The 23,821-nt window shown below is 43.2% G+C and overlaps 1 protein-coding gene and 1 non-coding gene across 2 annotated transcripts; one reads left to right on the top strand and one right to left on the bottom strand.

Annotated features, from left to right (window-relative positions):
* The first annotated feature begins 3,424 nt into the window (after positions 1-3,424).
* LOC133944375 (5S ribosomal RNA) lies at positions 3,425-3,543 on the top strand. The gene has a single exon (XR_009916165.1). It is a non-coding gene; the product is annotated as a 5S ribosomal RNA (ribosomal RNA).
* Positions 3,544-23,397: 19,854 nt separating this feature from the next.
* On the bottom strand, positions 23,398-23,784 carry LOC133933497 (histone H2A-like). Its single transcript, XM_062380627.1, has one exon. The coding sequence runs from the start codon at positions 23,782-23,784 to the stop codon at positions 23,398-23,400; it is 387 nt and encodes a 128-aa protein (XP_062236611.1).
* Positions 23,785-23,821: the final 37 nt, after the last annotated feature.

Here is a 23,821-nt window from a genome sequence, read left to right as displayed (position 1 = left end):
TCTTAAACAGAGTAGAATTGACTTTGCGTTAGTACAAAGTAGAAAAGTTAAATTAATTAAGAGTGTGGAATACATTAATAATACTTGGAGTGACCATGCAGGGATTAGGTTAGAGGTGGGAGGGAGGGAAGGGAGTGTTAACCAGAGGCCTTGGTGTTTTAATGCCAGCTTTTTGGGAGAAGTTGTGTTTATGAAGAGCATGGGGTTTTTTATGAAGAGAATGATGGATGAATGGAATGATGATGAGAATATGAGTGTGTGGTGGGAGAGTGTGAAAATAAGAATTAAAAACAAATGTGTCAGGTATGGTATAGAAAAAAGGAAAAGGGAAAATGCAGAGGAGGATCATTTGAGAAAACAACTAAATGAGGAAATGAAACTGTTAGATGAGGAGGGTAATATATGTACGGAAAAATATGTGGATTTAAAAGAAAAATTGAGTGCCTTACAGGTAGCAAAGTGTAGAGGGGCTGCTATTAGAAGCAGGATTCAATATATGTACGAAGGGGAAAGGAGCACAGCCTTTTTCCTGGGTTTGGAAAAACAAAAACAAAATAAAACTGAGATAAAGGAAGTATTAGATAATAATGGTCAAATAGTAACTGATAAGGAAGAGATATTAAAAGTAGTTAGGGATTATTATGAGTGTTTATTTAAAAAAGATGCATGTGATAAAGATAGTGTAGGAGAGGCCTTAGAGGCACTAAAGAAAACTTTAAGTAGGGAGGATAGTGTTTGGTGCGATTGTGAATTTTCTGTACAAGAGATATATAGTGCTATTGATGGACTAAACAAAAATAAGAGCCCGGGGAGTGATGGTCTGACAGCCGAGTTTTACGTCGGCTTTAAGGAAATTCTGGCTCCGGTGGTTGAAAAACTCTGCAAGTATGTAGAGAAAACAGGCTGGCTCCCTGAGAGTATGGGATTAGGCATATTCACGATTTTTTATAAAAATAAGGGAGATAACAAAAATCTTGAATTAAGGGGGTGGGTGGGATTGCTTTATGGGGGGCTAAGAGTAAAATAAAGTGTTAAGGTGTTCTGACTGACTCTTTTGATGTCAAGAGGTCAGTGAGGCGGGGCTGCCCAATGTCAGCACTGCTCTACAGCATGGTGGCGGAGCCGTTGGCGGCTTTAATTGCTAATGATAAAAGAGTGTGTGGAATAGGTAAGGGAAAAATTTGCGTAATGCAGTATGCGGATGATATTAATGTAATGGTTAAAAGTGAGAGTGATGTAGATATAGTGTTGAAACATATAGAAACTTATGAGAGCTTCAGGAGCAAAAATTAATATGGGAAAAGTCTGAAATAATGAGGATGGGTAGGAACAAAGATCTAAATAACAAATGGGGATTCAAAGTAGTAGAGAATAAAAGAAAAGTGCTCGGAGTGTATGTTGGAAGTGATGAGAATGAATGCGATGATTTGACGTGGAAAGATGTTATTGGACGTATGCAAAAGACCCTGTGTATGTGGAGGGCTAGGGGTTTGCTTTTAAGGGGAAGGGTGGCCGTCTCACCAATGCTCTAGTTTTGTCGCAGGTGAACCATGCATTGAGCACTTGTGCGCTTCCGACTTGGGCTGAGCAGAAGATTGCAAAAGTCGTTAGAGACTTTATTTGGAGGAGCAAAGCAGCCAGTATTGCGCATAGAACGCTGATAAGGGTCAAAGATCAGGGTGGGCTAGGATTGATGGACGTACTCGCAAAAAGAACTGCGTTACGAACTAAATTGATAGGTAAATTTAGGGATGCAAGTCGGGAGGCGGCCTGGAAAGGCCACTTCAGCCAGTGGCTGAGCACATTTGGTCTCTTGAGTAAAGACAATTTGTTGCAGATTCAGGACGCAGCGGCATATGCACATCTGCCGCGGTTCTTCCAGGAGGTGCTCAACGCGTGGTTCCTGCTATTTGATAAGACCACACTCGTATGCGAGTCAAGAGCGTCTGTGATGAGGCTGCCGTTCCTCTCCAGCCCATATTTTAAACAGGGAGGCAAAGGGGTCATCAAGAGCGTGGCTCTTGAAAGGGCGGGGCTGAAGCGGGTGGGAGATCTAGTCGACAGGGGAGGGAGATGGGATAAAGAAAGAGTGATTAGGATAGTGAGAGAGAAGGGGATAACATATAGGAGGGAAGTGATTGTGAAAGTGTTGGAGAGAGTGGAAGGGAGTGTGATGAGTGAATGGGGGGACGGGTTTAGAAATAAGGGGAGGGTTGGGCAGGATGATGCGGTGGGAATCTCCCTGCGCCTGGGGGGGGGAGACACACGCCATTGCTGATATCACAACAAAGATTTGGTATAAGCATGCATTGAAACAGAGTGCAAAAACCCACATGCGAGAGTAAATGGACAGACACATATCCGGACATTACACCCAACATTTTGTGGAAGTATATTGACATACCGCACACACCGCATGCAATATTCAATCTTGATTTCAAGAGAAGGCACAGGAGGATTTTCACATGCATCATCCTGCACCAAATGCTCAGGGGAGTGTATGGGAGGACGTGTATGGTGTGTGAAAGGAGGGATGACTTCATCATATTTTTGTGTATTGTTGCGAGCTAGCAGAATTCTGGGGAAAAATCAAGGGGCTGCTGGGAGGGTGCAGTGTGGGAGACTGCTGGGTGGATCGGGGTTGGGAATTGTCTGTACTCTTGGGAGTGAATAGGAAATATAAAAATTGGAAAAAGATCAACATGATCCTTGGGTTCGCAAGGAGGGCGATTTTTAACAGACGCAAGTTTGCACTGTATGAAAGGAGAAAGTTGGATGTATGGAGGCTGTTTGTGAATGAATGGAAAAGACACTTACGAATGCTGTATGAGAATGGAATTGTATGGATGACTGAGCAGGGCACTGTTTGGGGTTGATTTGGCTGGTTTAAAGGGGGTGGCTTAATTTTGGAGGTGGGAGAGTGAGGGAGTTTTGTGTGGGATTTTGGTTTTGTGTGGTTTTTCGAATGAGGGGTCGATTATTTTGTGGGTAAATGGTCGAGGTTAAAAGATTCTGTGTTTAGCTGTTCGGTTTGCGCTTTGGGACTGAGGGGCAGTTTAATTTCGAGGGTAAGTGTATTCGGGATAAGATACTGCTTCTGCTGTCTGGTTCTTATTTTTTTTAATTTAAAAGAGAAAGTGTGTTTAGTTAATTGTTTGTGCGGCTTCTGAGGGTGGTTTAATTTGTGGGATTGTTTTCATTTATTTGTATTGATATACGTATAAATGAATGCATAATTGCATAAAATGGAATATATTTCTGATAATAAAAAAGATTAAAAAAAAAATATGCCCGATCTCGTCTGATCTCGGAAGCTAAGCAGGGTCGGGCCTGGTTAGTACTTGGATGGGAGACTGCCTGGGAATAACAGGTGTTGTAAGCTTTTACATGACGTATAAACAAGGTTCAGAGGGTGGACTCATTCGCTTACGGCCACACCAACCTGAATACGCCCGATCTCGTCTGATCTCGGAAGCTAAGCAGGGTCGGGCCTGGTTAGTACTTGGATAGGAGACTGCCTGGGAATACCAGGTGCTGTAAGCTTTTTTCCACTTTTACTTGACATATTTACATGTATAAATGAGGCTCAGAGGGTGGCCTCAGTAGTCTACGGCCACACTAACCTGAACGGACCACTGGGAAGTCGCATCAGAGCGCGACGGCAACACAGCAGCGGAGACTTTATTCAGTTTGAATCAATCCAACCGGACAATAGACTTGAGATTGTTTTGTTGACACTACGTGTTCCCCCGTGGCATTGACGCACTGTAAGGGGGTCTCGATGCCGGTCGAAATGGCGGAAGGAAAAAAGGAGCGAGGGGGCAGTGATGCTCTCCTCAGCGGAGAGAACAAGGAGGAAAATAATGACACAGTTCTGAACAAACAAAGCATAGAAGTGTTAAGAGATGGGAGAAAGCTAACTCTGGTGGTTGAGGCAGAGGGTGAGAGCGTGACAACGGCGATGGATCTGATGAGGTGTGTGCGCGAGTTGTGTGGAGGGCTGCTGGGTTGCAGGTACTTAACTGAAAACAAATTTGAGATGACCATGAGCCACCCAAGATGCCAAGAAAGGTTGATGGAGGGGTTCAAGATGGGTGAAACCAGGGTGCACGCCAGGGAGATTGTCAATGACGAGCTGGTGGTGTCATTTATGAACCTGCCATTTTACGTTGAGGACCAGGAAAAACTGGAGAAGCTACAGATCTAGGGTGTGTCGGCTGCATCCCCGATTAGGAGGAGGATGTGGCCGGGGACAAATGTTGCGGATGGGACACGGTTCCTTAAAGTTAAATTTAATAATCAACTTCAATCTGCCGTACTCGTCTAAATTCAGCACAGCGCTAGGGGCGGAATATTTCAGGGTGATTCACGATAAGCAGGACAGAGTGTGCAGGATGTGTATTCAGTCGGGGCACCTGATGAGAGTGCCCTGAGTTTCAATGTCACAGGTGTGGAGTACAGGGGCACTTCGCCAGGGAATGCGGCAAAGATGTAAAAAAATGTGATCTATGCAGGAACCGGACGGAGGAGTGCAGGTGCAATAGGAGTGAGACCGAAGAAGAGAAGGGGGAGGAGGTGAACGAGAGTGAGGGGGGGAGCGAGAGTGAGAGCAGTGAGGAGGGTCACTCGGAGGGAATGGAAAGCATAGAGGAGGAACACGTACAGGGAGAGGGAAACATGGCAGGGATGAGAGGGCGGCTGCGAGAGAGGAGGGAAAGGGAGGAGGACACTATGAAGAAAGTCGCGTGCGGGATGGAGAGCGGGTGCAGATGGAGACGACCAAAGGGAAGAGGGGCAGAGAGGAGAAATGAGACCAGGAGTCAAGCAAGGAGAGAGGGCGAAGGAATGACGCGGCGGCGGCTGCAGAGGGGAGGAGAGATGCGCAGACGGTGAGGACGAAGGAGAAGGGCTCGACAAAAGGACGGAGAGGCGGAGTGGAGAATGCGGACCTGGGGCCAAAGGAGAGGAGGCAGCACGGCGACAGGAAGACAGAAGAGAGGAGAGAAGTGCAGAGTGGAGTATCTCCCACCGGGTCTGGAGAGGACACCCGCACGTCACAAACGGTAGGATCCAAGACTGACATGGAGTTAATGGAGGAAATTAGTCTAATAAGGAAGAGACAGAACACCAAGAGGCACAAGAGGATTAGCAAGATAAGTAAGAGCAAGAACAAAAAATGAAAACAAAAACACTACTTATAATGTTAACAATTATTTCAATAAATGCAAGGGGGCTAAAAAACAAAAACAAAAGGGAACAGATATATGGGACGAGCGATTTTGATATATGTTTACAGGAAACACACAGGGACAAGAGATGTATGAGGGAGGTGGAGAATGAATGGAGAGGAGAAGTATATGCAAACAATGGTGATGGGAATGCAAGGGGGTAGCGATATTAATAAAAAGAGTGATGATGAGGGGGATGGAAGGATGATAGGACTCAAATTTGAATATATGAATGAAGGCTTTAAGCTGGTAAATGTGTATGCGCCAAATGAGGAGAAAGAAAGGTGATGTTTGAAAAGATGGGATCAATGTGTGATGACAACTGTATGAAAGTGGGGGATTTTAATGTGTGGTGTGAGAAACTGGATGTGTCAAAGAACATGCATTTAAAAATGACACAAGAGGTATTAGAAAAACTAAAAAGTATGAAAGGACAGTGATGTATGGAAAGAAAGAAATCCAGAGGGGAGAGAGTTCTCAAGAGTACACCTGGTAAAAGGGGAATTAAATCACGGCAAACAATTACGCTGCACTGAACGGTAAGTGTAAATGTAAAGTGAAAATAACGAAACCAGTCAGTATGACTTGTGAACGAATATCAGTCACGTCTTTCTAAAACAGTGGTCATGCGAAAGGGAATGAGGTAACTGTTCACTCTACTAAACCAATGCAGGTCAAGTGAAAAAGGATCCAAAGACTCATACAAAGCCCCAGTCGGGAGATGAACGAATCCTTTCTGTTTCCTTGACTGAGCCTATGCATCAGTCCCGATGCGTGGCCACGAGAAAATGAACGAATTGTTCACGAACGACACATCACGAATGGGGTGTCTTCTACAGATGCACCATAGAGAGCATCCTGACTGGCTGCATCAACGCCTGGTATGTCAGCTGCACCGCCCTGAACCATAAGGCTTTACAGAGGGTGGTGAAGTCTGCCCAGCACATCACCAGGACAGCGCTACCATCCATAGAGGACCTCTACACCCAGCGGTGCAGGAAGAAGAGCAGCCGGATAATTAAAGACCCCTTTCAACCCAGCCATAAACATTTTTGCCTGCTGCCATCTGGCAGACGGTACCGCAGTATCCGGGCCCGCACCACCAGGCTCAGAGACAGTTTCATCCCCCAGGCCATAAGACTTTTAAACTCCTCTCTGTAACATACACTCCTGATCAAAATCTTAAGACCAGTTAAAAAACTGCATGAATTTGCATTTTGCACTGTTGGATCTTAGGAAGGTTCTAAGTAGAGCTTCAAAATGCAAAAATAAGAAATGGGAACAAGAGACCAAAAGTTGTGAGCAGGCAATTTATTGAAAACAACAATTTAACTCAAATAAGCTGTTCATCAGCTGATCAAAAGTTTAAGACCACAGCCTTTAAAAGCCAAAATCTCTGCAAAATTTGGATTCCATGTCATTTCCTGTCAAGTAATCATACTGTGAAGATCTCTTGATGGCAAAGGCCAAAAAACTCACCGTCTTTGAACGTGGTAGGATTGTTGAACTGCATAAACAAGGCCTCTCACAACGTGACATTGCTGCTGAGGTTGGACGCAGTAAGACATTTTGCATTACTTAAAAGATCCTCAGGGTTATGGAACAAAGAAATCAAGTGGTAGACCCAAAAAAATCTCACCGGCGCTGAGCCGGAGGATCCGAATGGCTGTCCGTCAAGACAAGGGACGATCCTCGTCCCAAATTAAGGCCATTACTGGTGCTGACTGCAGCCCAATAACCATCAGGCGGCATCTGCGAAGGAAGGGCTTCAAAAACAAGAAACATCTTCAAAGCCCACGTCTCCTTCAACGCCTCAACATTGCCCGTTTAGACTTTGCAAGGGAGCACCAAACATGGGACATTCAAAGGTGGAAGAAAGTTTTATTCTCTGACGAGAAAAAATGTAACCTTGATGGTCCTGATGGCTTCCAACGTTACTGGCATGACAAGGAGATGCCACCTGACATGTTTTCTACGCAGCACAGTGGAGGGGGCGCCATCATGATCTGGGGTGCTTTTTCCTTCAATGGAACAATGGAGCTCCAGGTTGTGCAGGGGTGTCAAACAGCAGCTGGCTGTGTGGAGATGTTTCAGCGGGCATCCCTCATAACTGAGGGCCCTCGTCTGTGTGGTAACGACTGGGTTTTTCAGCAGGACAACGCTCCAATTCACAATGCCCGTCTGACTAAGGTTTTTTTCCAGGAGAATAATATCACTCTTTTGGACCTTCCTGCGTGTTCCCCTGATCTTAATCCAATTGACAACATTTGGGGATGGATGGCAAGGGAAGTTTACAAAAATGGACTTCAGTTCCAGACAGTGGATGCCCTTTACCATCTTCACCACTTGGCGCAACATTCGCACTAGCCTTTTGAAAACACTTGCATCAAGCATGACAAAACAAATTTTTGAAGTGATCAACAATAATGGTGGAGCTACTCATTACAGAGTCAGTTTTTGACACTTTAATTTCTGTTTTATTTTTTTTATTTTTTTTAGCTGTGGTCTTAAACTTTTGATCAGCTGATGAACAGCGTACTTCAGTTGAATTGTTGTTTTCAATAAATTGCCTTCTCACAACTTTTGGGCTCTTGTTCCCATTTCTTCTTTTTGCATTTTGAAACTCTACTTAGAACGTTCCTAAGATTCAACAGTGCAAAATGCAAATTCATGCAATTTTTTAACTGGTCTTAAGATTTTGATCAGGAGTGTATAATGACGTCACTTTCTGCCTAAATTTGGGAATGTTTCCTACCTTAAGATTTAAGGACCCGCTGAAAACCCTCTCTCCTCTCATTATTCCATAGGCAGTTCAAGGTTAGTTCAGACGAAGAGAAACACACTGAACACATCTGGAGACAACACTTAAACGTTTGAACTTAAGATGCAAGGCGCCTTAAGATATTAACATGTCATTATGATCTATACCTATGCTAGAGAAAGTCATTAGCTGGATATTAAAATACCATTCATTGTTTGTATCTGTGCTATGGATATCTATTAGCTAAGGGAATATACTACACCATCTTGTAGGAAATACCCGTGGCCTGAACTGGACTTTCACTGGATGGGCGAAGCTGAGAGAGAAGCTCTGATAGAGAAGGATCGTCTTGCTGCTGGTTAATCAAATCACTAAGAGAGACAGACAAAGGAACAATAGGCAGCCACACAACATCGTCAGATATAACTTCAATTTGTTTTCTCTTTACCAGTCTGTGCTCGGGTTACTGCACATGCTGAAAATACCTCTCGGTCAACAGGTCCCCTCATCAGTCAGGTAGAACAACCTACCAGTGAAGGCAGTATATCAGGCCGTAATTTGTTTCCAGCCAGATCATTCCCTAGGATGATCGCCACTCCTGGAACCAGGAATGATGGCCGGACTCCCATGGACACCTGTGCCTTAACTAAAGAACAGCACAACAAAAAACGATGCAAAGGAGCCAAAAACAGTTGCATACCCTTCTTCCAGTGTCCCTCCACTGGACAATAGTTGCAGGTTCTGCTTTGATAAGGAGTATTCATTAGCCAACACAACATCTTTCTAGCTTGATGCTCATTTATGTAAGTAGTAACTCGGTTAGGAAGAATATCTTTAAACTGAACAGAACCAATTCCTTAAGATCTTCCATTTCATTTCTCATAAGCTACAAGCCAGCGATTAAAATGGGTGGTCAGTGCTCGCTCCAGCTCTACATACGTTTGCTCTTCTGATCTTCTCAGTTTCCTGAACTGCTGGCGATCGCCTCCGGCACAATTTCATAGGACCTAAGCCTCTGTGAGCCCACATTGCAAGAACAACATCTCTACATCAGTCCACTGGCATGCTTGACTTAACCGCTCAAAAAGAAAAGAAATTACCCACATCCTTCTCACAAAATGTTGGTAGTAACCTTAAAATATAAACTACATCAAAAGTATCTGTGGACACTGCTGGCAAAAATGGATATAACTCACGCTCTTTAATCAGCTCCAGTTCAACCTCACGCGGCTTAGTAGTTACATTTAATCATTCAAACTCCCATTCTTGATCCCTGGCATGAACTCGCTCTTCATGGGCACGTGATTCACTTTCCTGTTAGTGATGTAGCAACATAATTTCTGTCTTCTGTTCAACTGTTATGTCACCAAAGTCATAAAGGACTGCCCTCTAACCTTGATCTACCAGCTACTTCCTCTTCAGCAACAACCTCATCTCTGGAACAAACCGAAGGGGGGAAAAACCAACCTGTCCTAACTGGGCCTTTAAAGTAGAGTACATTACTTCCTTGTGAACCGTTCTATTTCATAATGCTCTGCAATTTTTAGCAACTGCTCCCTGGTACATTTTCCTAGCACCTCCACACTTGGAAACTGCACAAATTCCTCCATGGTAGCCATCTTTTCAAAAGAACCAACCCATATATATATATATATATATCATCACCTATATCATCTATATCTATCATCACCTTTGGAATACCTTTCCCCTGACTATCTGCCTAACCAATGCTAACTACCTTCTATAGACCCTAGTCTTCATGCATTTCATGACAGGTGTTTTAAACACAAAACCAATGACCAGGTAAAGCCCCAGCTTTGCTGTTACTCACCAGACGGACATGGATGTGTACCCAAGACAAAGTCAAATCATGTTTATGCACAAAAATAACAAACAAAAATAACAAACCAACAGACCCCCCGAGAGAGATACTGTTGCCTATTCCTACCAGGAAAGGTAACTCCAAAGGTAAATCCCTCTAATTAGTGCCTGATAAGTAATGCAATTAGTTACCGATGTAAGCTCAAAGTACTTCATTCACACTCTAAAGTTATCACACACCCTGGGCAACCAGTACACTATTCCAGGGGAAACTTAACCTACTAGAGGCCTATTACTTTCTCAGGACAGAAAAGAGTGAGAAACAAACCTGGATCTGGATTTCGGACGAGCCCCCACTTGTTACACCTTGGCTCATATGTGCAACAAGAAACACTGAATGGCACAAAGCTCTGCAGTTACAGTATTTATGCATTTATTCTACAGGAATAATACTACAAAGAACAAAATGCAAAGAAAAGAGTATACCCGGTGAATGAGAGACCAGAGCCCAGTGTGCAGGCCTCTAAAGTAGTGGCCAATCCCGGGTGTGCCACATCCCGTTAATTACCAAGGTCTGACTCCGCCTACAGGAGCCTGAAACACAACACAAGTACAGCAGACAACTCCAGGGTTGTCACAAGATGAATGACATGATGTATGAGGAAGATATAGGGAGATGGTGGGGAAGGTTGAAAGAGGGGATAAGGGGCATGAGCAAGAAACAGTAAGAACAGGGGAAAGAAAGAGAAAAAAGGTTAAAACAGAAGTTAGAGGAAGAGGAGAAGAAAGCTGGGAAGGGGGTAATTATGACAGAGGGATACATAAAGATGAAAGATTAACTAAAGGAGATAGAACAAGGAAAGTGTTAAGGTGCAATAATTAGAAGTAAGGCGAGGTATGCAATAGAGGGTGAAAAATGTACAGGGTATTTCTTAGGGCTAGAGAAGACAAGGCAGGAGAAAAATTATTTTGAGCAAGTGGAGGGAAAAATAAAAATAACAGACCTTGTAGAGATAGTGGAAAAGAGTTGAAGAACTGTAGAGAGAGTTATATAAGAAAGAAGAGGTAGATGTGGAGAGTAGCAGACAGGTGATAGACAAGATGGAAGATAGACTGAGCGATGAGGATAGGTGTGCGAAGGAGAGATAAGTAATGGAGAGCCAATGACTGGATGTGGCTTTAACTTTTAAATATCTCGTCCCATCAGTCACATTATTTCCAGGCGACATCCTCCTCTTTATCTGAGATACTGCCGAGACTACCCAGCCCTGGAGTTTATCTAGTATCATACTGTCACTGATGTAAAATGGCATATTCATTAATGATACCACCAGCTCATCATTAACTGGCTCTCTAGCATGCACCATCGTTTCTCCAATTTGAAACCCATCCATGAGCCTCTCATTCCCTTTCGGGTGACTCATGGTCATTTCATTCTTTTTTTCGTCATCGTCTACACACACAGCTCCCTCACACACCTCATCAGCTCCATCGACGTTGCTTCATCCTCGCCTTCCATCTCTACCATTACGGTTAGCTCCCTCTCATTCCCTTGTTTCTGCAGCTCTTGCTCTGCCTTTAACTCCGTGCCTCTCCCGCTATCACCTCCGTGGGTCACCGCGTTTCCACTCACCCGCTCCGTACTTGCCTCCGCCATTGTCGCGAGGTACACTTCCAAACAGGCATCAGACACCCCCGCACAGTGCGTCACTGCCGTAGGGACACACACACACTAAACAAGACAATCACAACGCTAACGTCCGGTTGGATTTACACATAAGAAGAAGAAGAGGTAGAAGTAGATAGAGTAGAAGAAACAAGATGTGGTGGTAGATCTGGTGAAGGGGAGAGCCCAATGTGCAGCCCTCTTAAATACTGGTCAGCAACAGGTGTGCCATATCACTGCTGATTATTAAGGTCTGACTCCGCCTACAGGAACCTGAAACACACACAAGCACAACACCACAGCAGGACAACTCCAGGGTTGTCACACAATATTATGATAACATTGCACCTTAATTTTTATTTTCTGCACATTTCCCCTGATTTATTTACATGTATTAATAGGTATTGTGGGTGGAATCATTCGCTAACAGACATACCACGCTGAACACGCCCATTGAGGTCGTCACAGTGAGATGGAAAGAAGCAAAACTTAAAGCCTGAAACATGCTTCTGCGACTGCGTCTGCGTGTTTTCACGCCGCTGTGGCGCAAGACTCGTTTTCATTCATGCTTCCCCAACCGTTGCGCGTCTTACAAAGCAATTCCGCGCCAGAACACTAGGCGGAGTAATGCTTTTTGTCGAAGACGACCTTAGAGACGCCTTCTTTCTTCTTTGTCGATTGTTTATTTACATAGCCACTGCGGCTCCTCGTAGCCTTTTTCTGGCGGACAAATCCGCCAGTCAGTGACAGGTTATACAAGTGATCATACTATCGGATATCTTCTGCCAAGTGCTCTTCTATTTGGTCCATATTCGTTCTTCTAAATCTTCCGTGATTTCTGCCGGTATTATGGGGCATGAAACCGAAATGCAGCTCCAGAAGGGATGTAGAGCAGACCAATCACAGCCTTGCGGGCTGAGTGAGCTTGCGGAACTTTGCCGTAAATTTTAGAAAAGGGGGTCGACACCCGTCAGCACGTAAGGAGGGATACAGAAGCACGTAAGGGACCCGGAAGGGCTCTTGCGCTTACGGGCCCGTGAAAACGCAGAAGCATGTTTCAGGCTTTAGTGTCTATTCCACTAGTATAATACGTTTCTACGTCAATGTATTGTCCGTTTTTCGTTTGTTCGAAAAGAAGAGTTTATTATTTTAAACAATCCCCCGACAGATCTTGCTGTTTGGGGAAATTTCGATTTTTTTATTTAACCTCGAAAGACGGACAGCACGGCAACAAACGAGAAGGAGCAGACAGACGTAAAAACAATCACGGACAGAGCAAGAGGAGGAGATGAAAGATGTGAAGTAAAGGACGGACAACAAGAGAACAGACAGGAAAATGCCAGTGAGAGGGCACACGGACCAAACACTTCCACCGCTGGTCAAACGAGGCACAGAGGGAAAATATGCGGAGAGGAGCAACGAGGGGAGAGAACAGGAGGTCTCATTTATAACCGTTGCGGGGGCTGAAACGTGCGTACGCCACTTCTCACGCAAACGTTGCGTATTTCCACGCAAACTCTGACCCATGCGTACGAACGTTTTGGAGAGGGGAAAGTGGCGACACAGACGTGAGGTGGTGAACTGAAGTCAGAGTATTGATCCAATTCATCATTTACAATAAAACCAACAGCTTAGTTTTGCTCGAGCGACATGTCTGTTCCACTCGAACCTTTTAGTTTAAACATGACTTGCAGCAAATTACGTTTAGATTCCATTTAATCGTGGAGTTACGGAGCCGAGTCATTCATAGGTTTTAATATAGTCTTCAAACACTGCGTGTATCATCAAATCACTGCAGTGAACGTGACTGTGCCATCAGGCTCACAGAGCGCACTGGAGATCACTTACAGGAAATGAAGAAACTTTCCAAATAATATCCCAGAGGAGGTGAGGATCCACAGATGTGAGGGAATTGGTCCGAGGCTCTAAATAAATAAATACTACCGTGACAGTGGCAAGGGGTTCTGCGTGCATGCGAATGGAAGGATGAGGAAGAAGAGAGGGTTCAGCGATGTCTGATCAGCTGATACAGATTATATTGATCTGTGATCTGTGATATTTTGTTTTAACTTCAGGCTCCGTTCTCTCTCTCGTCTTCACTCACACCCGTTCTCCGCAGTCCGTGCTGTTTTCGTTCTGTTTTTTTTTTGTCTTTCGTTCGGTTATTTCCACCGCTTGCTCCCTTGTTACCAAACTGACTCCCAGCTCTGCACTTTCCTCCAGCCGTCCCCTTGAAAAGTTTCTCCTTCGATGTATGTTAGTTTCCTATGATCTGGTCTGGCTATGATTTGGCCTGAGTCATCAAAGCACACTGTCTGAAGTTATTGTTTGATCTGAATTAAACTGTACAATGTGCAAGGTTTTCTTTATGTAAAAGTTAATTTAAGACAGAAATAGAGTATCAAACGTAAATATAAGCATGTAAATATCAAGTTTTGCTAAGATATCTTATTATTATTTCAGAGGAGCGTGACTCTGGATCAGTTCAAAGAGCTCCACTTGTTTGCTGAGCTTTCGACCACTTCTCAGGGTCGTCTTCAGTGAACTCAAATAGCTTTTGCCTCATCAGGTGAGCTAAGGTTGTAATGTTGGTCGTGAGATAGTATATTTTAATTATACGCTGACAAATTTACTAAGTGTTTAAATCATAAAGCTGAGAAAAACATCACCTAGAAAAACCCTCTACTCCCTGTTAGTAAATTTAACATCGTAACTTTCACTCTGTAGGTGTTGCAGTGTCTGATGACAGTTCATCAATACTTTAGTTTAATGACAGCCACTGATCAAGTTGATGCAGCTACAGAGCTCATTTCTATGACTCAAACAAGTAGCTGCAATAAAGCAGGAGAAGCTGAGCTACTGGAAAACAAAGCTTCTGACAGAACATGGAGGAGAGTTCTTCTGGTAGTGGACTTTACTCAGGTTCACATCATTTGGAGAGCAGCTCCGTCTGTTGGCTGCCTGAGGTTACTACAACACAGTATGGTTACATGATGTGAGGCCGGAATTGTCATTTTTCTAAGCAACTGTCACTTTTCTATTGAGCAAGGAAAGACACAAGGTAATACGATAAATATAACAACAAAGGCACACTCTTTAAAAAGTATGGTATTTGAAGTAATGACGATATTGCTGAACATCATGTTACATGATGCATGTGTGTAGGTAAAAGTAGGCTACCCCTTCACAGAGTTTAAAGCTATGTTTTATAATATTTGATGTTTTGATATTAACTAACTTCTTAATCTGAACATTGTAAGATGACATCTAATATTGCTCAATCTATCTAGACTCCCTGTAGTTAAGAACTGTTGACGCAGGAATTGTTCTTCTCCACATCGTAGCCTCCGGCAGCCAGTGAGTAAGTCAATAGGTCAGTCAGTCAGGGTCCAGAAGGCTTCAGTGTAAGGCCGTTACCAAACTCCCGAGGTACGAGGGAACGTCAGTGTCTTTCGCACGCTGTGGTGTGCACGTAGAGGACCAGTCGTGTGTTCTTCATAGCAGCAGATGTAGATATGTGAATTTAGATTTTCACTTTATGGCTGTGTGTCTGTGTGTATATATTTATGTGTGAGGGTGGATATGTGTGTGAGTGTCTGTGTATTCATGTCAATGTCTGTTTGTTAATCTATTTGAATTAAAATACAAGTCAGATAATGTAAGTAACATGATGAATTTATTTAACTTGGCCAACATTTCTTTTTTCTTGTCTCGACACTCTCCCCACGTGCTTGACTGAAAGATGGAATGAGTAATGTCAACTTCACTTCCTTAAATTGTGGTCAGATTGTTGTTTATTTTATAGTTATGCTGTTACAGGGGGTGACTCATTTTCACCTACGCCTCAACATCCGTTCAAAGCAACAAACTGGTGAGGTGCAGCACCTAATCAAACAGCTCTGTCCCTGGTCCTTTTTAATTACACTCTGATATTTAACTTAGTGTTCAACTGATCAAGTTGATGCAGCTACAGAGCTCATTTTCAAAACTCAGAACAGATCAGAATCTGCAATAAAACAGGAGAAGCTGAGCTACTGGAAAACAAAGCTTCTGACAGGACATGTAGGAGAGTTCAACTGGTAGTGGACGTTGTTCCAGTTCACATATCTGGAGAGCAGTTCTATCTGTTGGCTGCCTGGTGTTACTACAGTATATATACACACACACATATATGTGTATAAAGAGATAACAGTTTAATATAAACTGTTTTTAAGGGTCACTTCAACGTTTAGAAATTAAAGAGGAAACTACGATTAGTAATTGTTATGTGATGTTTTGATATTAAATAACTTTGAAATCTTGACATTGTAAGACATCTACTCAGAGAACGACTTGTTGTTGAGCAGAGGATGTGAGCTCTCATTGACTCGGTGTGTGGCTCTTAAAAGAGCCGTTGTGTTGTTGAGCTGTTGGAAAGTGAGTTTATCCGCCGAAGCCGTAGAGAGTGCGGCCCTGTCTCTTCAGAGCATACACCACGTCCATGGCGGTGACGGTCTTCCTCTTGGCGTGCTCGGTGTAGGTGACAGCATCGCGGATCACGTTCTCCAGGAAAACCTTCAACACGCCGCGGGTCTCCTCGTAGATCAGACCGGAGATACGCTTCACTCCGCCACGGCGAGCCAGGCGGCGGATGGCGGGCTTGGTAATGCCCTGGATGTTATCACGGAGAACTTTGCGGTGACGCTTTGCGCCTCCTTTACCGAGCCCCTTTCCTCCCTTTCCTCGTCCAGACATCTTTCTTCAGTAAGATGAGATCTAGTCAATGCACTGCTACGCGAAAACACAGCTAGTCATAGCCAGAATGAGGACCTATTAGAAGACAGAGGCAGCCGTCTTCCTCCTCTGTGGATTCTCATGGCCGCTGATAAATACGTCTATGGTGCGCTAGCGCCTCCACAGGTGTGGATGTAGGACGGCAGATATTAAAGTCTGACACTTTCTCAGTTTTGTGTAGCAGTAGGACTGTAGCACGTTTCCATCCAGTAGGAATAGTGCCGGTGAAAAAGGCTTGGTTAGAAATAAGAGTATCATTAGGACTGATTGTGGAAGTACTTAGTCAAAGTATGAATATTGAGCAGCCTTGAATGAAAAACAATGGTCACACAAAGACTCAGCTCACAATGTCTCACTTAGCCCTCCTGTTAGTCTCACATTGAAATAGTTTATCCTTTGAGTCCTTTGGACCCCAGCTATTAAAACCCTCCATAACATTATTGGAATAAAAATTGTAACCTAAGTGACCAAGTATGTAACCAAGTATGGTTTGTGTGTTTGTTAACTACTTAAATAGCTTTTAATCTAAAACACAACCCCCAACCAAACGTGTTAGTGCAGTGTCCAGCAGTGTAAGCACTTGATGCTTGTGTGGAACTGTTTTTGAAAGTGTTATGGACATTTATTATAAGTCCGGGCTGACAGTGTGACTATGTTCACCTTTCATTTTGCATCATTGGATACTGACCAGTTTTAAAAGCACCTCATGTATGCTTGAAAGTGTTGTTGATTACAATCTGACATTCTGCTGGATTCTGTTTTACTATATTCATCTGGTTTTGTTTGCAGATATGGACATTGAATAAAATGGTCATGGTTTTGTGGGGGCATCCTTAACATTGTATTTTCATCCCCCGTAACCTGTAGCCGTCCACAGCGACGGGGAGCTTGTCAACATGTTGGTTTATCCCGAATATGAGAAGAGCCGGTCTGGTCTAATTTCAACAAGTATTTACTAATATGACGCCTTGTGAGTCTTCAGTAAGCATGCACCATCTCCAGACAAAACAACGCCTTGCCTATCTGCCCTCCTGAAGCTGGGCCAGCTGCACGAACTCTGTGTGGAAGCTAAGGGAGGTATGCTTTAATATAAAAAGTTAAGTATGAGAACAAGTAAAAGTACAGCGTAATGAATGTCACAGATTCAAAGTTCTCACAGTAGGCCTTATTAGACAGCTGCAAGTTTGAACAGCGATGTGACGCACACACATTTGAACCAGCTTCCACATTAACACTAAGCAGCAAAGGTTACTAAAAGTCACCGTGTGAGGGCTACATATTTCCCACATATTCTTCCCAAACTGCCCCTACCCCCACCCCCGTCTAACAAATTGCTTTTGTTTTTAAAGTTGACTTTCAGAGCCATCTCCACAGACACGCACACATGCATAGTATAGATTTCAGTCTTAACAAGCTCAACAAACTTCTGGGCAGAGTGACCATCTCTCAAATTTGTCTTTGCTATCGTACCTTTGATTCATGATTTAAAAACGATGAGATCAACAACAACACTGTTATTTTGGTTATGCCATGGGCTTGGATGGGGTTGAGTGAAGGTTTTTTTTTTTTTTTTTTAAATCATTGTTAGCATTTAAAGCATTATGTGTAATAGTGTTTTTATATAAAGTAATATGTAATTAAAGTCTGTTTGAGTGGTTAAAATGACATGTTTACATTCTACAATGTACACAAACACTTTCACATACTGCACACGTGTGTACATTCTGGATAAACACAGAGTTTGTTGACACTAAGGCCTTAAATTGTAATATGAATGTGTTATTGGCTATAACAGTCTGAGAAGACTTGATCTTTAGACCAGTAGGTAACATATTGACAGGTTAACAGAGAGTTCTCACACACGGGTCAAATCGTTTTTCAGAAACGTTTGTCATGTTTAAATGATTATTTAACACAAATAATAATGATCATAATATACAAAAACATGTATCCCAGTGTTACTATGATGAGCAAAAGTTTGTATTTACTAAGTAGAGAAATTCTCAAACTAATTTACAGCTTAAACATTTTCTGGAAATTAAATGATGTAACCTGTTTACTTTTGGTGTTAAATGAGAGAAATGTGCCCCAATATTAATTTAATCCTTGCTTGAGGTGAATATTGACAAATTCAACATGGATATGAAATGTAGCCCTACTTCTATAATGACTCTCAAGCTTCCTCAGGATGAAAAATTCACGGCTCTGATAGGAAGTCTGGCTCAACTTCACCAGGAGCCTCGGCCATCAGCGGTGTGTTTGCTGCCTGCACAATTACTTGACTTTATTACTAAGAGATCCTCAACAGGTGCTTGTTTTCACTTGGTGTCTCTGAACAAACATGTGGAGCAGCTAGGAAACGGGTTTTGGTGGAGCTGTGGTGCTTTTGAACTCATTTTAGGAGAGAAACTAGTGGGAAAAGCCGCTGAGTAGCGCTGCTCACCGCGGTGAACGGGTCGTGTTCGGAGGCTCCACCGACCAAATGCAGAGAGCATCAGAGCTCTTCATGACTTCAACATGAAGACAAATAAGTCCGCTACCTGCTTCCTCACTGTCAGCCTCCAGCACCGCTCACCCACTGAGTTTTTACTCGTTTATCAGTGAAGAGAAAACACAAGTGTCTGTGCGTTCACACTGTACACGGGAGCCACGGCTCGATTGAGTCTCCACGGTTCTCATGGTGTGTTCAAGTACCGCCTCCCGATCAGGACTCTTCATCAGTCCTGTAACTCACTCCGTTAGTTCGTCGTTGATCTAAACGCAAAGAGAAAGATGGCAGAAGCCGCTCCAGCTCCAGCACCAGCCGCCGCCAAGGTTAAAGCGGCCAAGAAGAAGGTCGTGAAACCGAAGACCGCCGGCCCCAGCGTCAGTGAGCTCATCGTGAAGGCCGTGTCCGCGTCCAAGGAGCGCAGTGGCGCGTCCGTGTCCGCCCTCAAGAAGGCTCTGGCTGCCGGAGGCTACGATGTGGAGAAGAACAATTCCCGCGTCAACACCACCATCAAGAAGCTGGTTGTCAGCGGGACCCTGGTCCAGACCAAGGGAACCGGGGCCACCGGCTCGTTCAAGATGAGCAAGAAAGAGGCAGTGAAGAAGGCCGCTCCCAAAGCCAAGAAGCCCGCCGCCAAGAAACCCGCAGTGGCTAAAAAGCCCAAGTCGGCGGGAGCCATGAAGCCAGCAGCCGCTAAAAAGTCCCCGAAGAAGGTGGCTAAACCAGCAGCGGCCAAGAAGCCCACCAAGAGCCCCAAGAAAATGGCGAAGAGCCCCAAGAAAGTGGCGAAGACTCCCAAGAAGGTGGCGAAGAGCCCCAAGAAGGTGGTGAAAAAGGCGCCTGCTGCCAAGAAGTCCCCCGCGAAGAAGGTCGCCAAACCCAAAGCGAAGAAGACAGCAGCCAAGAAGAAGTGATCTGTCCTCACTGTGAAACATGTCCATCCTGGTAAAAGGCTCTTTTAAGAGCCACACACGTCTTTCCACAAAGAGCTGTTTCCTCATCATTCATCACCACTGTCCATAAATATGTAGAGACAGAGTTCTTAACTACAGGGAGTCTAGATAGATTGAGCAATATTAGATGTCATCTTACAATGTTCAGATTAAGAAGTTAGTAAATATCAAAACATCAAATATTATAAAACATGGCTTTAAACTCTGTGAAGGAGTAGCGTACTCCTACCTACACACATGCATCATGTAACATGATGTTCAGCAATATCGTCATTACTTCATATACCATACTTTTTAAACATTAGAAATATAATTAGGAAACAGACACAGATTATTCTGCACTTTGTGTAGATTTTTTGTTTTTTTATGAACACCAGAAGAATCTCAATCCTGTAATTCTGAATGCTGAGATGGCGAGCAGAACCCAGACCGTGGATGCAGTGTGGCCAACTGTATGATCCAGATTGAACCTGATCGTTTATCCAGAAGACATCAGACCCCAGTACTGCCCGTCAGGTAGACAGGTAGTACTGAGTTTAGAGACATAAAGACCCGGACCAGAACGGAACCAGTGAATCTTCAAGCACACACTACACTGGGAACTGAATATATACACACACATTGAAAGGACAGTTATTTTATGAGAATACATCATTTATTGTGTTTGTATTATGTTATACTGTTTTATATTGTGATTGTTTGGTTGATTTTTTCAATAAATTGGTCATTTGTTCAACTAGTTCTTTGACATAAACTAGTACTCAATGATAATATATATATATATATATATATATATATATATATATTATTGTTGATACTAGATACTAGACCCACTTATCTGGGTCTAGTATTAGAAAAAAGCACTAAATATCGACATAAATTCCTATATATATATATATATATATATATATATTATATAAATAATAACAATAACAATAATAAACACATATTTCTTATAATTACCCTGATGGTAATAGGTTATTTCATCTCTTTTATATGTAAGTCAATCTTACGTGCTGTTCTTTCATATTTAGTCAATTGTACCTGTTGCTCCTTTATAAGTAAGTCAAATAATCAAATAGCCTATGGTATCAAAGGAGCCAATTATCTATGTGACATGACAGCATCATAGGATCAAATTATCTAAGGATATGATCTTTGAATTGATTTGAACAGTGTTAGGTAATATATATATTATATATAATTATCAATAATAACAATAATAAAACAAATATCTATTCATTCTGCACTTCTCTCATTTGGATTTCAAATCACTGTGTTCCTTGTAAACATATGTCATAATTACTCATCCTATATATCTGATGTATTTTGTTTTTCAGCCCCCTGGTATTTAATGAAATTAGTGTTAGCATTATTAGTATTCTTGTTTTCAATCTTTATTCTTACTCTTACTTTTCCTATTCATCCTCATTTGCCTCTCTGTGTTCTGTCTTTTCCTTATTGGTGTTACTTTTTCCATTAATTCCATGTCTGTTTCAGATCCTGGCGACATAGACGTTGCCTAGGGATGTTCAGCGATATCGCCATTACTTTATATACCATACTTTTTAAAGAGTCTGCCTTAGTTGTTATATTTATCGTTTTACCTCGTGTCTTTCCTTGCTAAATAGAAAAGTGACAGCTGCTTAGAAAAATGACAATTCCAGCCTCACATCATGTAACCATACTGTGCTGTAGTAACCTCAGGCAGCCAACAGATGGAGCTGCTCTGCAAATGATGTGAACCTGAGTAAAGTCCACTACCAGAAGAACTCTCTTCCATGTTCTGTTCCGAAGCTTTGTTTTCCAGTAGCTCAGCTTCTCCTGCTTTATTGCAGCTACTTGTTTGAGTCATAGAAATGAGCTCTGTAGCTGCATCAACTTGATCAGTGTCTGTCATTAAACTAAAGTGTTGGTGAACTGTCATCAGACACTGCAACACCAACAGAGGGAAAGTCACAAAGTTACATTTACTAACAGGGAGTAGAGAGTTTTTCCAGGTGATGTTTTGCTCAGCTTTGTGATTTAAACACCAAGTAAATGTTTCAGCTTATAATTAAAATATACTATCTCAAGACCAACATTACAACCTTCGCTCACCTGATGAGGCCACAGCTATTTGAGTTCACTGAAGAAGACTCTGAGAAGTCGTCGAAAGCTCAGCAAACAAGTGGAGGTCTTGGTTGAACTGATCCAGAGTCCTGCTCCTCTGGGGAAAAAGAGTAAACTTCAGTGCTCAACACGTTTATTGAGGAATCCAAACCATTCAGATGGTGACAAAGCTCCATGCACTGTCACACCAGAAGAATCACAGGAGAAAATGTATACAATAATAATAATGATGGCTGAGTTCCATTTAGCTGCTCCACTTCAATGGTCCTGGTGTTCTGAATGCTGGATAACTGTCATGTGTACTGGGGCACTTTAATACAACAGAGGACCTGGTCAATGTTTTGGATGAAAACCTGTCTCATGTGAAACACGCCTATAATCCCACATGTGACCGGACACACAGCACCTAACTTTTAAAAGCAGATTTTACAGATCAAGCAAAGGTACCAGAGTGATTGTTTATGACTACATTACTATCTTATGAGAGTTTGTAAGATGTTTAACCAATAGCTATCTTTACTTCTCACCCTATATTTGCATAATGACAAATGTAAAGAGCGTTCAAATTGCATTAAATCTGTTCTACCCACACTAGTTTCTATTTCATTAGGAAGATAGTATGTGTTGTTTTTGCATTCATACCGTCCATCATGAGAGATGTATGCCATGGATCCATGAACCTTAGACGTACTGAAATTTGAAGTGTGTATCTTTTATATTTAAACTTCCAAATGAGTGATGGTTTCCTCACCAGATGACACAAACATCTGACACAGAATTAACCATACCAATGAATACATATTGAATGCTAGTGGCCTGCAGAGGGTGGTGAAAACTGCCCAACACATCACTGGTTCCTCACTCTCCACCATTGAGGCTCTCCAGAGCAAGAGATGTCTGCGGGGGCTCGCAGCATTGTCAAGGGCAGCTCACACCCCAGCCACAGACTGTTTGCCCACCTCCCTTCTGGGAGACGCTACAGGGTCCTCTGTTCCCGGACCAGCAGGTCCAGGAACAGCTTCATCCCTGTGGCTGTCACCCTGCTAAACTCTGCACCACAGTAAAAGCAGCTGCCCCGCACCACACACAGCTCCTCCAGTGACTATACTTCCCTCCTCCACCCTGGCTTGGACTGCCACCCACCGTCCTCCAACCATTAAACATTTGCACTAGACTGCTACTTATTTTTTTTGTTTACTACTGTATAATCCCACCAAGAGTGTATTCATATTCATATATATTGATCTTGCTCATAGTATATTCATCGTTCTTATATAATAAAGTACCTCTTAATACTGCTCTATTCCATATATATTTATTACTGTACATATCTTATGTATTTACAAATTTTACTTCACATTTTCCGTTTTTTTAAATTTGCACATTACTCTGCACTTTTACTGCTTTTATTGCACTTCCGGTTATATATAAGCACTTCTACTGTGCAATGAGATTCAAGTTGAATCTAATATAATCTAAAAATGACTTGTGCGTGTGCTTTAAATTGATGGGTGATATGAGGAGTTTTGTTCTTCAGAGGTGAGTGTGTGGCTCTTAAAAGAGCCTTTGTGTCGTTGGTTTCCAGCAGCTTTGCTTTACTTGGACTTGGGGGCCTTCTCGGTCTTCTTGGGCAGAAGAACAGCCTGGATGTTGGGCAGCACGCCGCCCTGAGCGATGGTCACTCCGCCCAGGAGTTTGTTGAGCTCCTCGTCGTTGCGGACGGCCAGCTGCAGGTGGCGGGGGATGATACGGCTCTTCTTGTTGTCGCGGGCGGCGTTTCCAGCCAGCTCCAGGATCTCAGCGGTGAGGTACTCCAGCACAGCCGCCAGGTAGACGGGGGCGCCGGCACCAACGCGATGTGCGTAGTTGCCTTTACGCAGCAGTCTGTGAACACGACCGACGGGGAACTGGAGCCCAGCGCGGGAAGAGCGAGTCTTTGCCTTCGCTCTGGCCTTTCCGCCGGTTTTGCCTCTGCCTGACATTATGGCTGTAGATTGTTTCCTAACACACGTCAAAAGA

The sequence above is a fragment of the Platichthys flesus genome, chromosome 22, assembly GCF_949316205.1.
Source record: "Platichthys flesus chromosome 22, fPlaFle2.1, whole genome shotgun sequence".
In the NCBI taxonomy this organism is placed as follows: Eukaryota; Metazoa; Chordata; class Actinopteri; order Pleuronectiformes; family Pleuronectidae; genus Platichthys; species Platichthys flesus.
The sequence above is the reverse complement of the archived record's forward strand: the minus strand, read 5'-3'. Positions and strand labels throughout refer to the sequence as shown.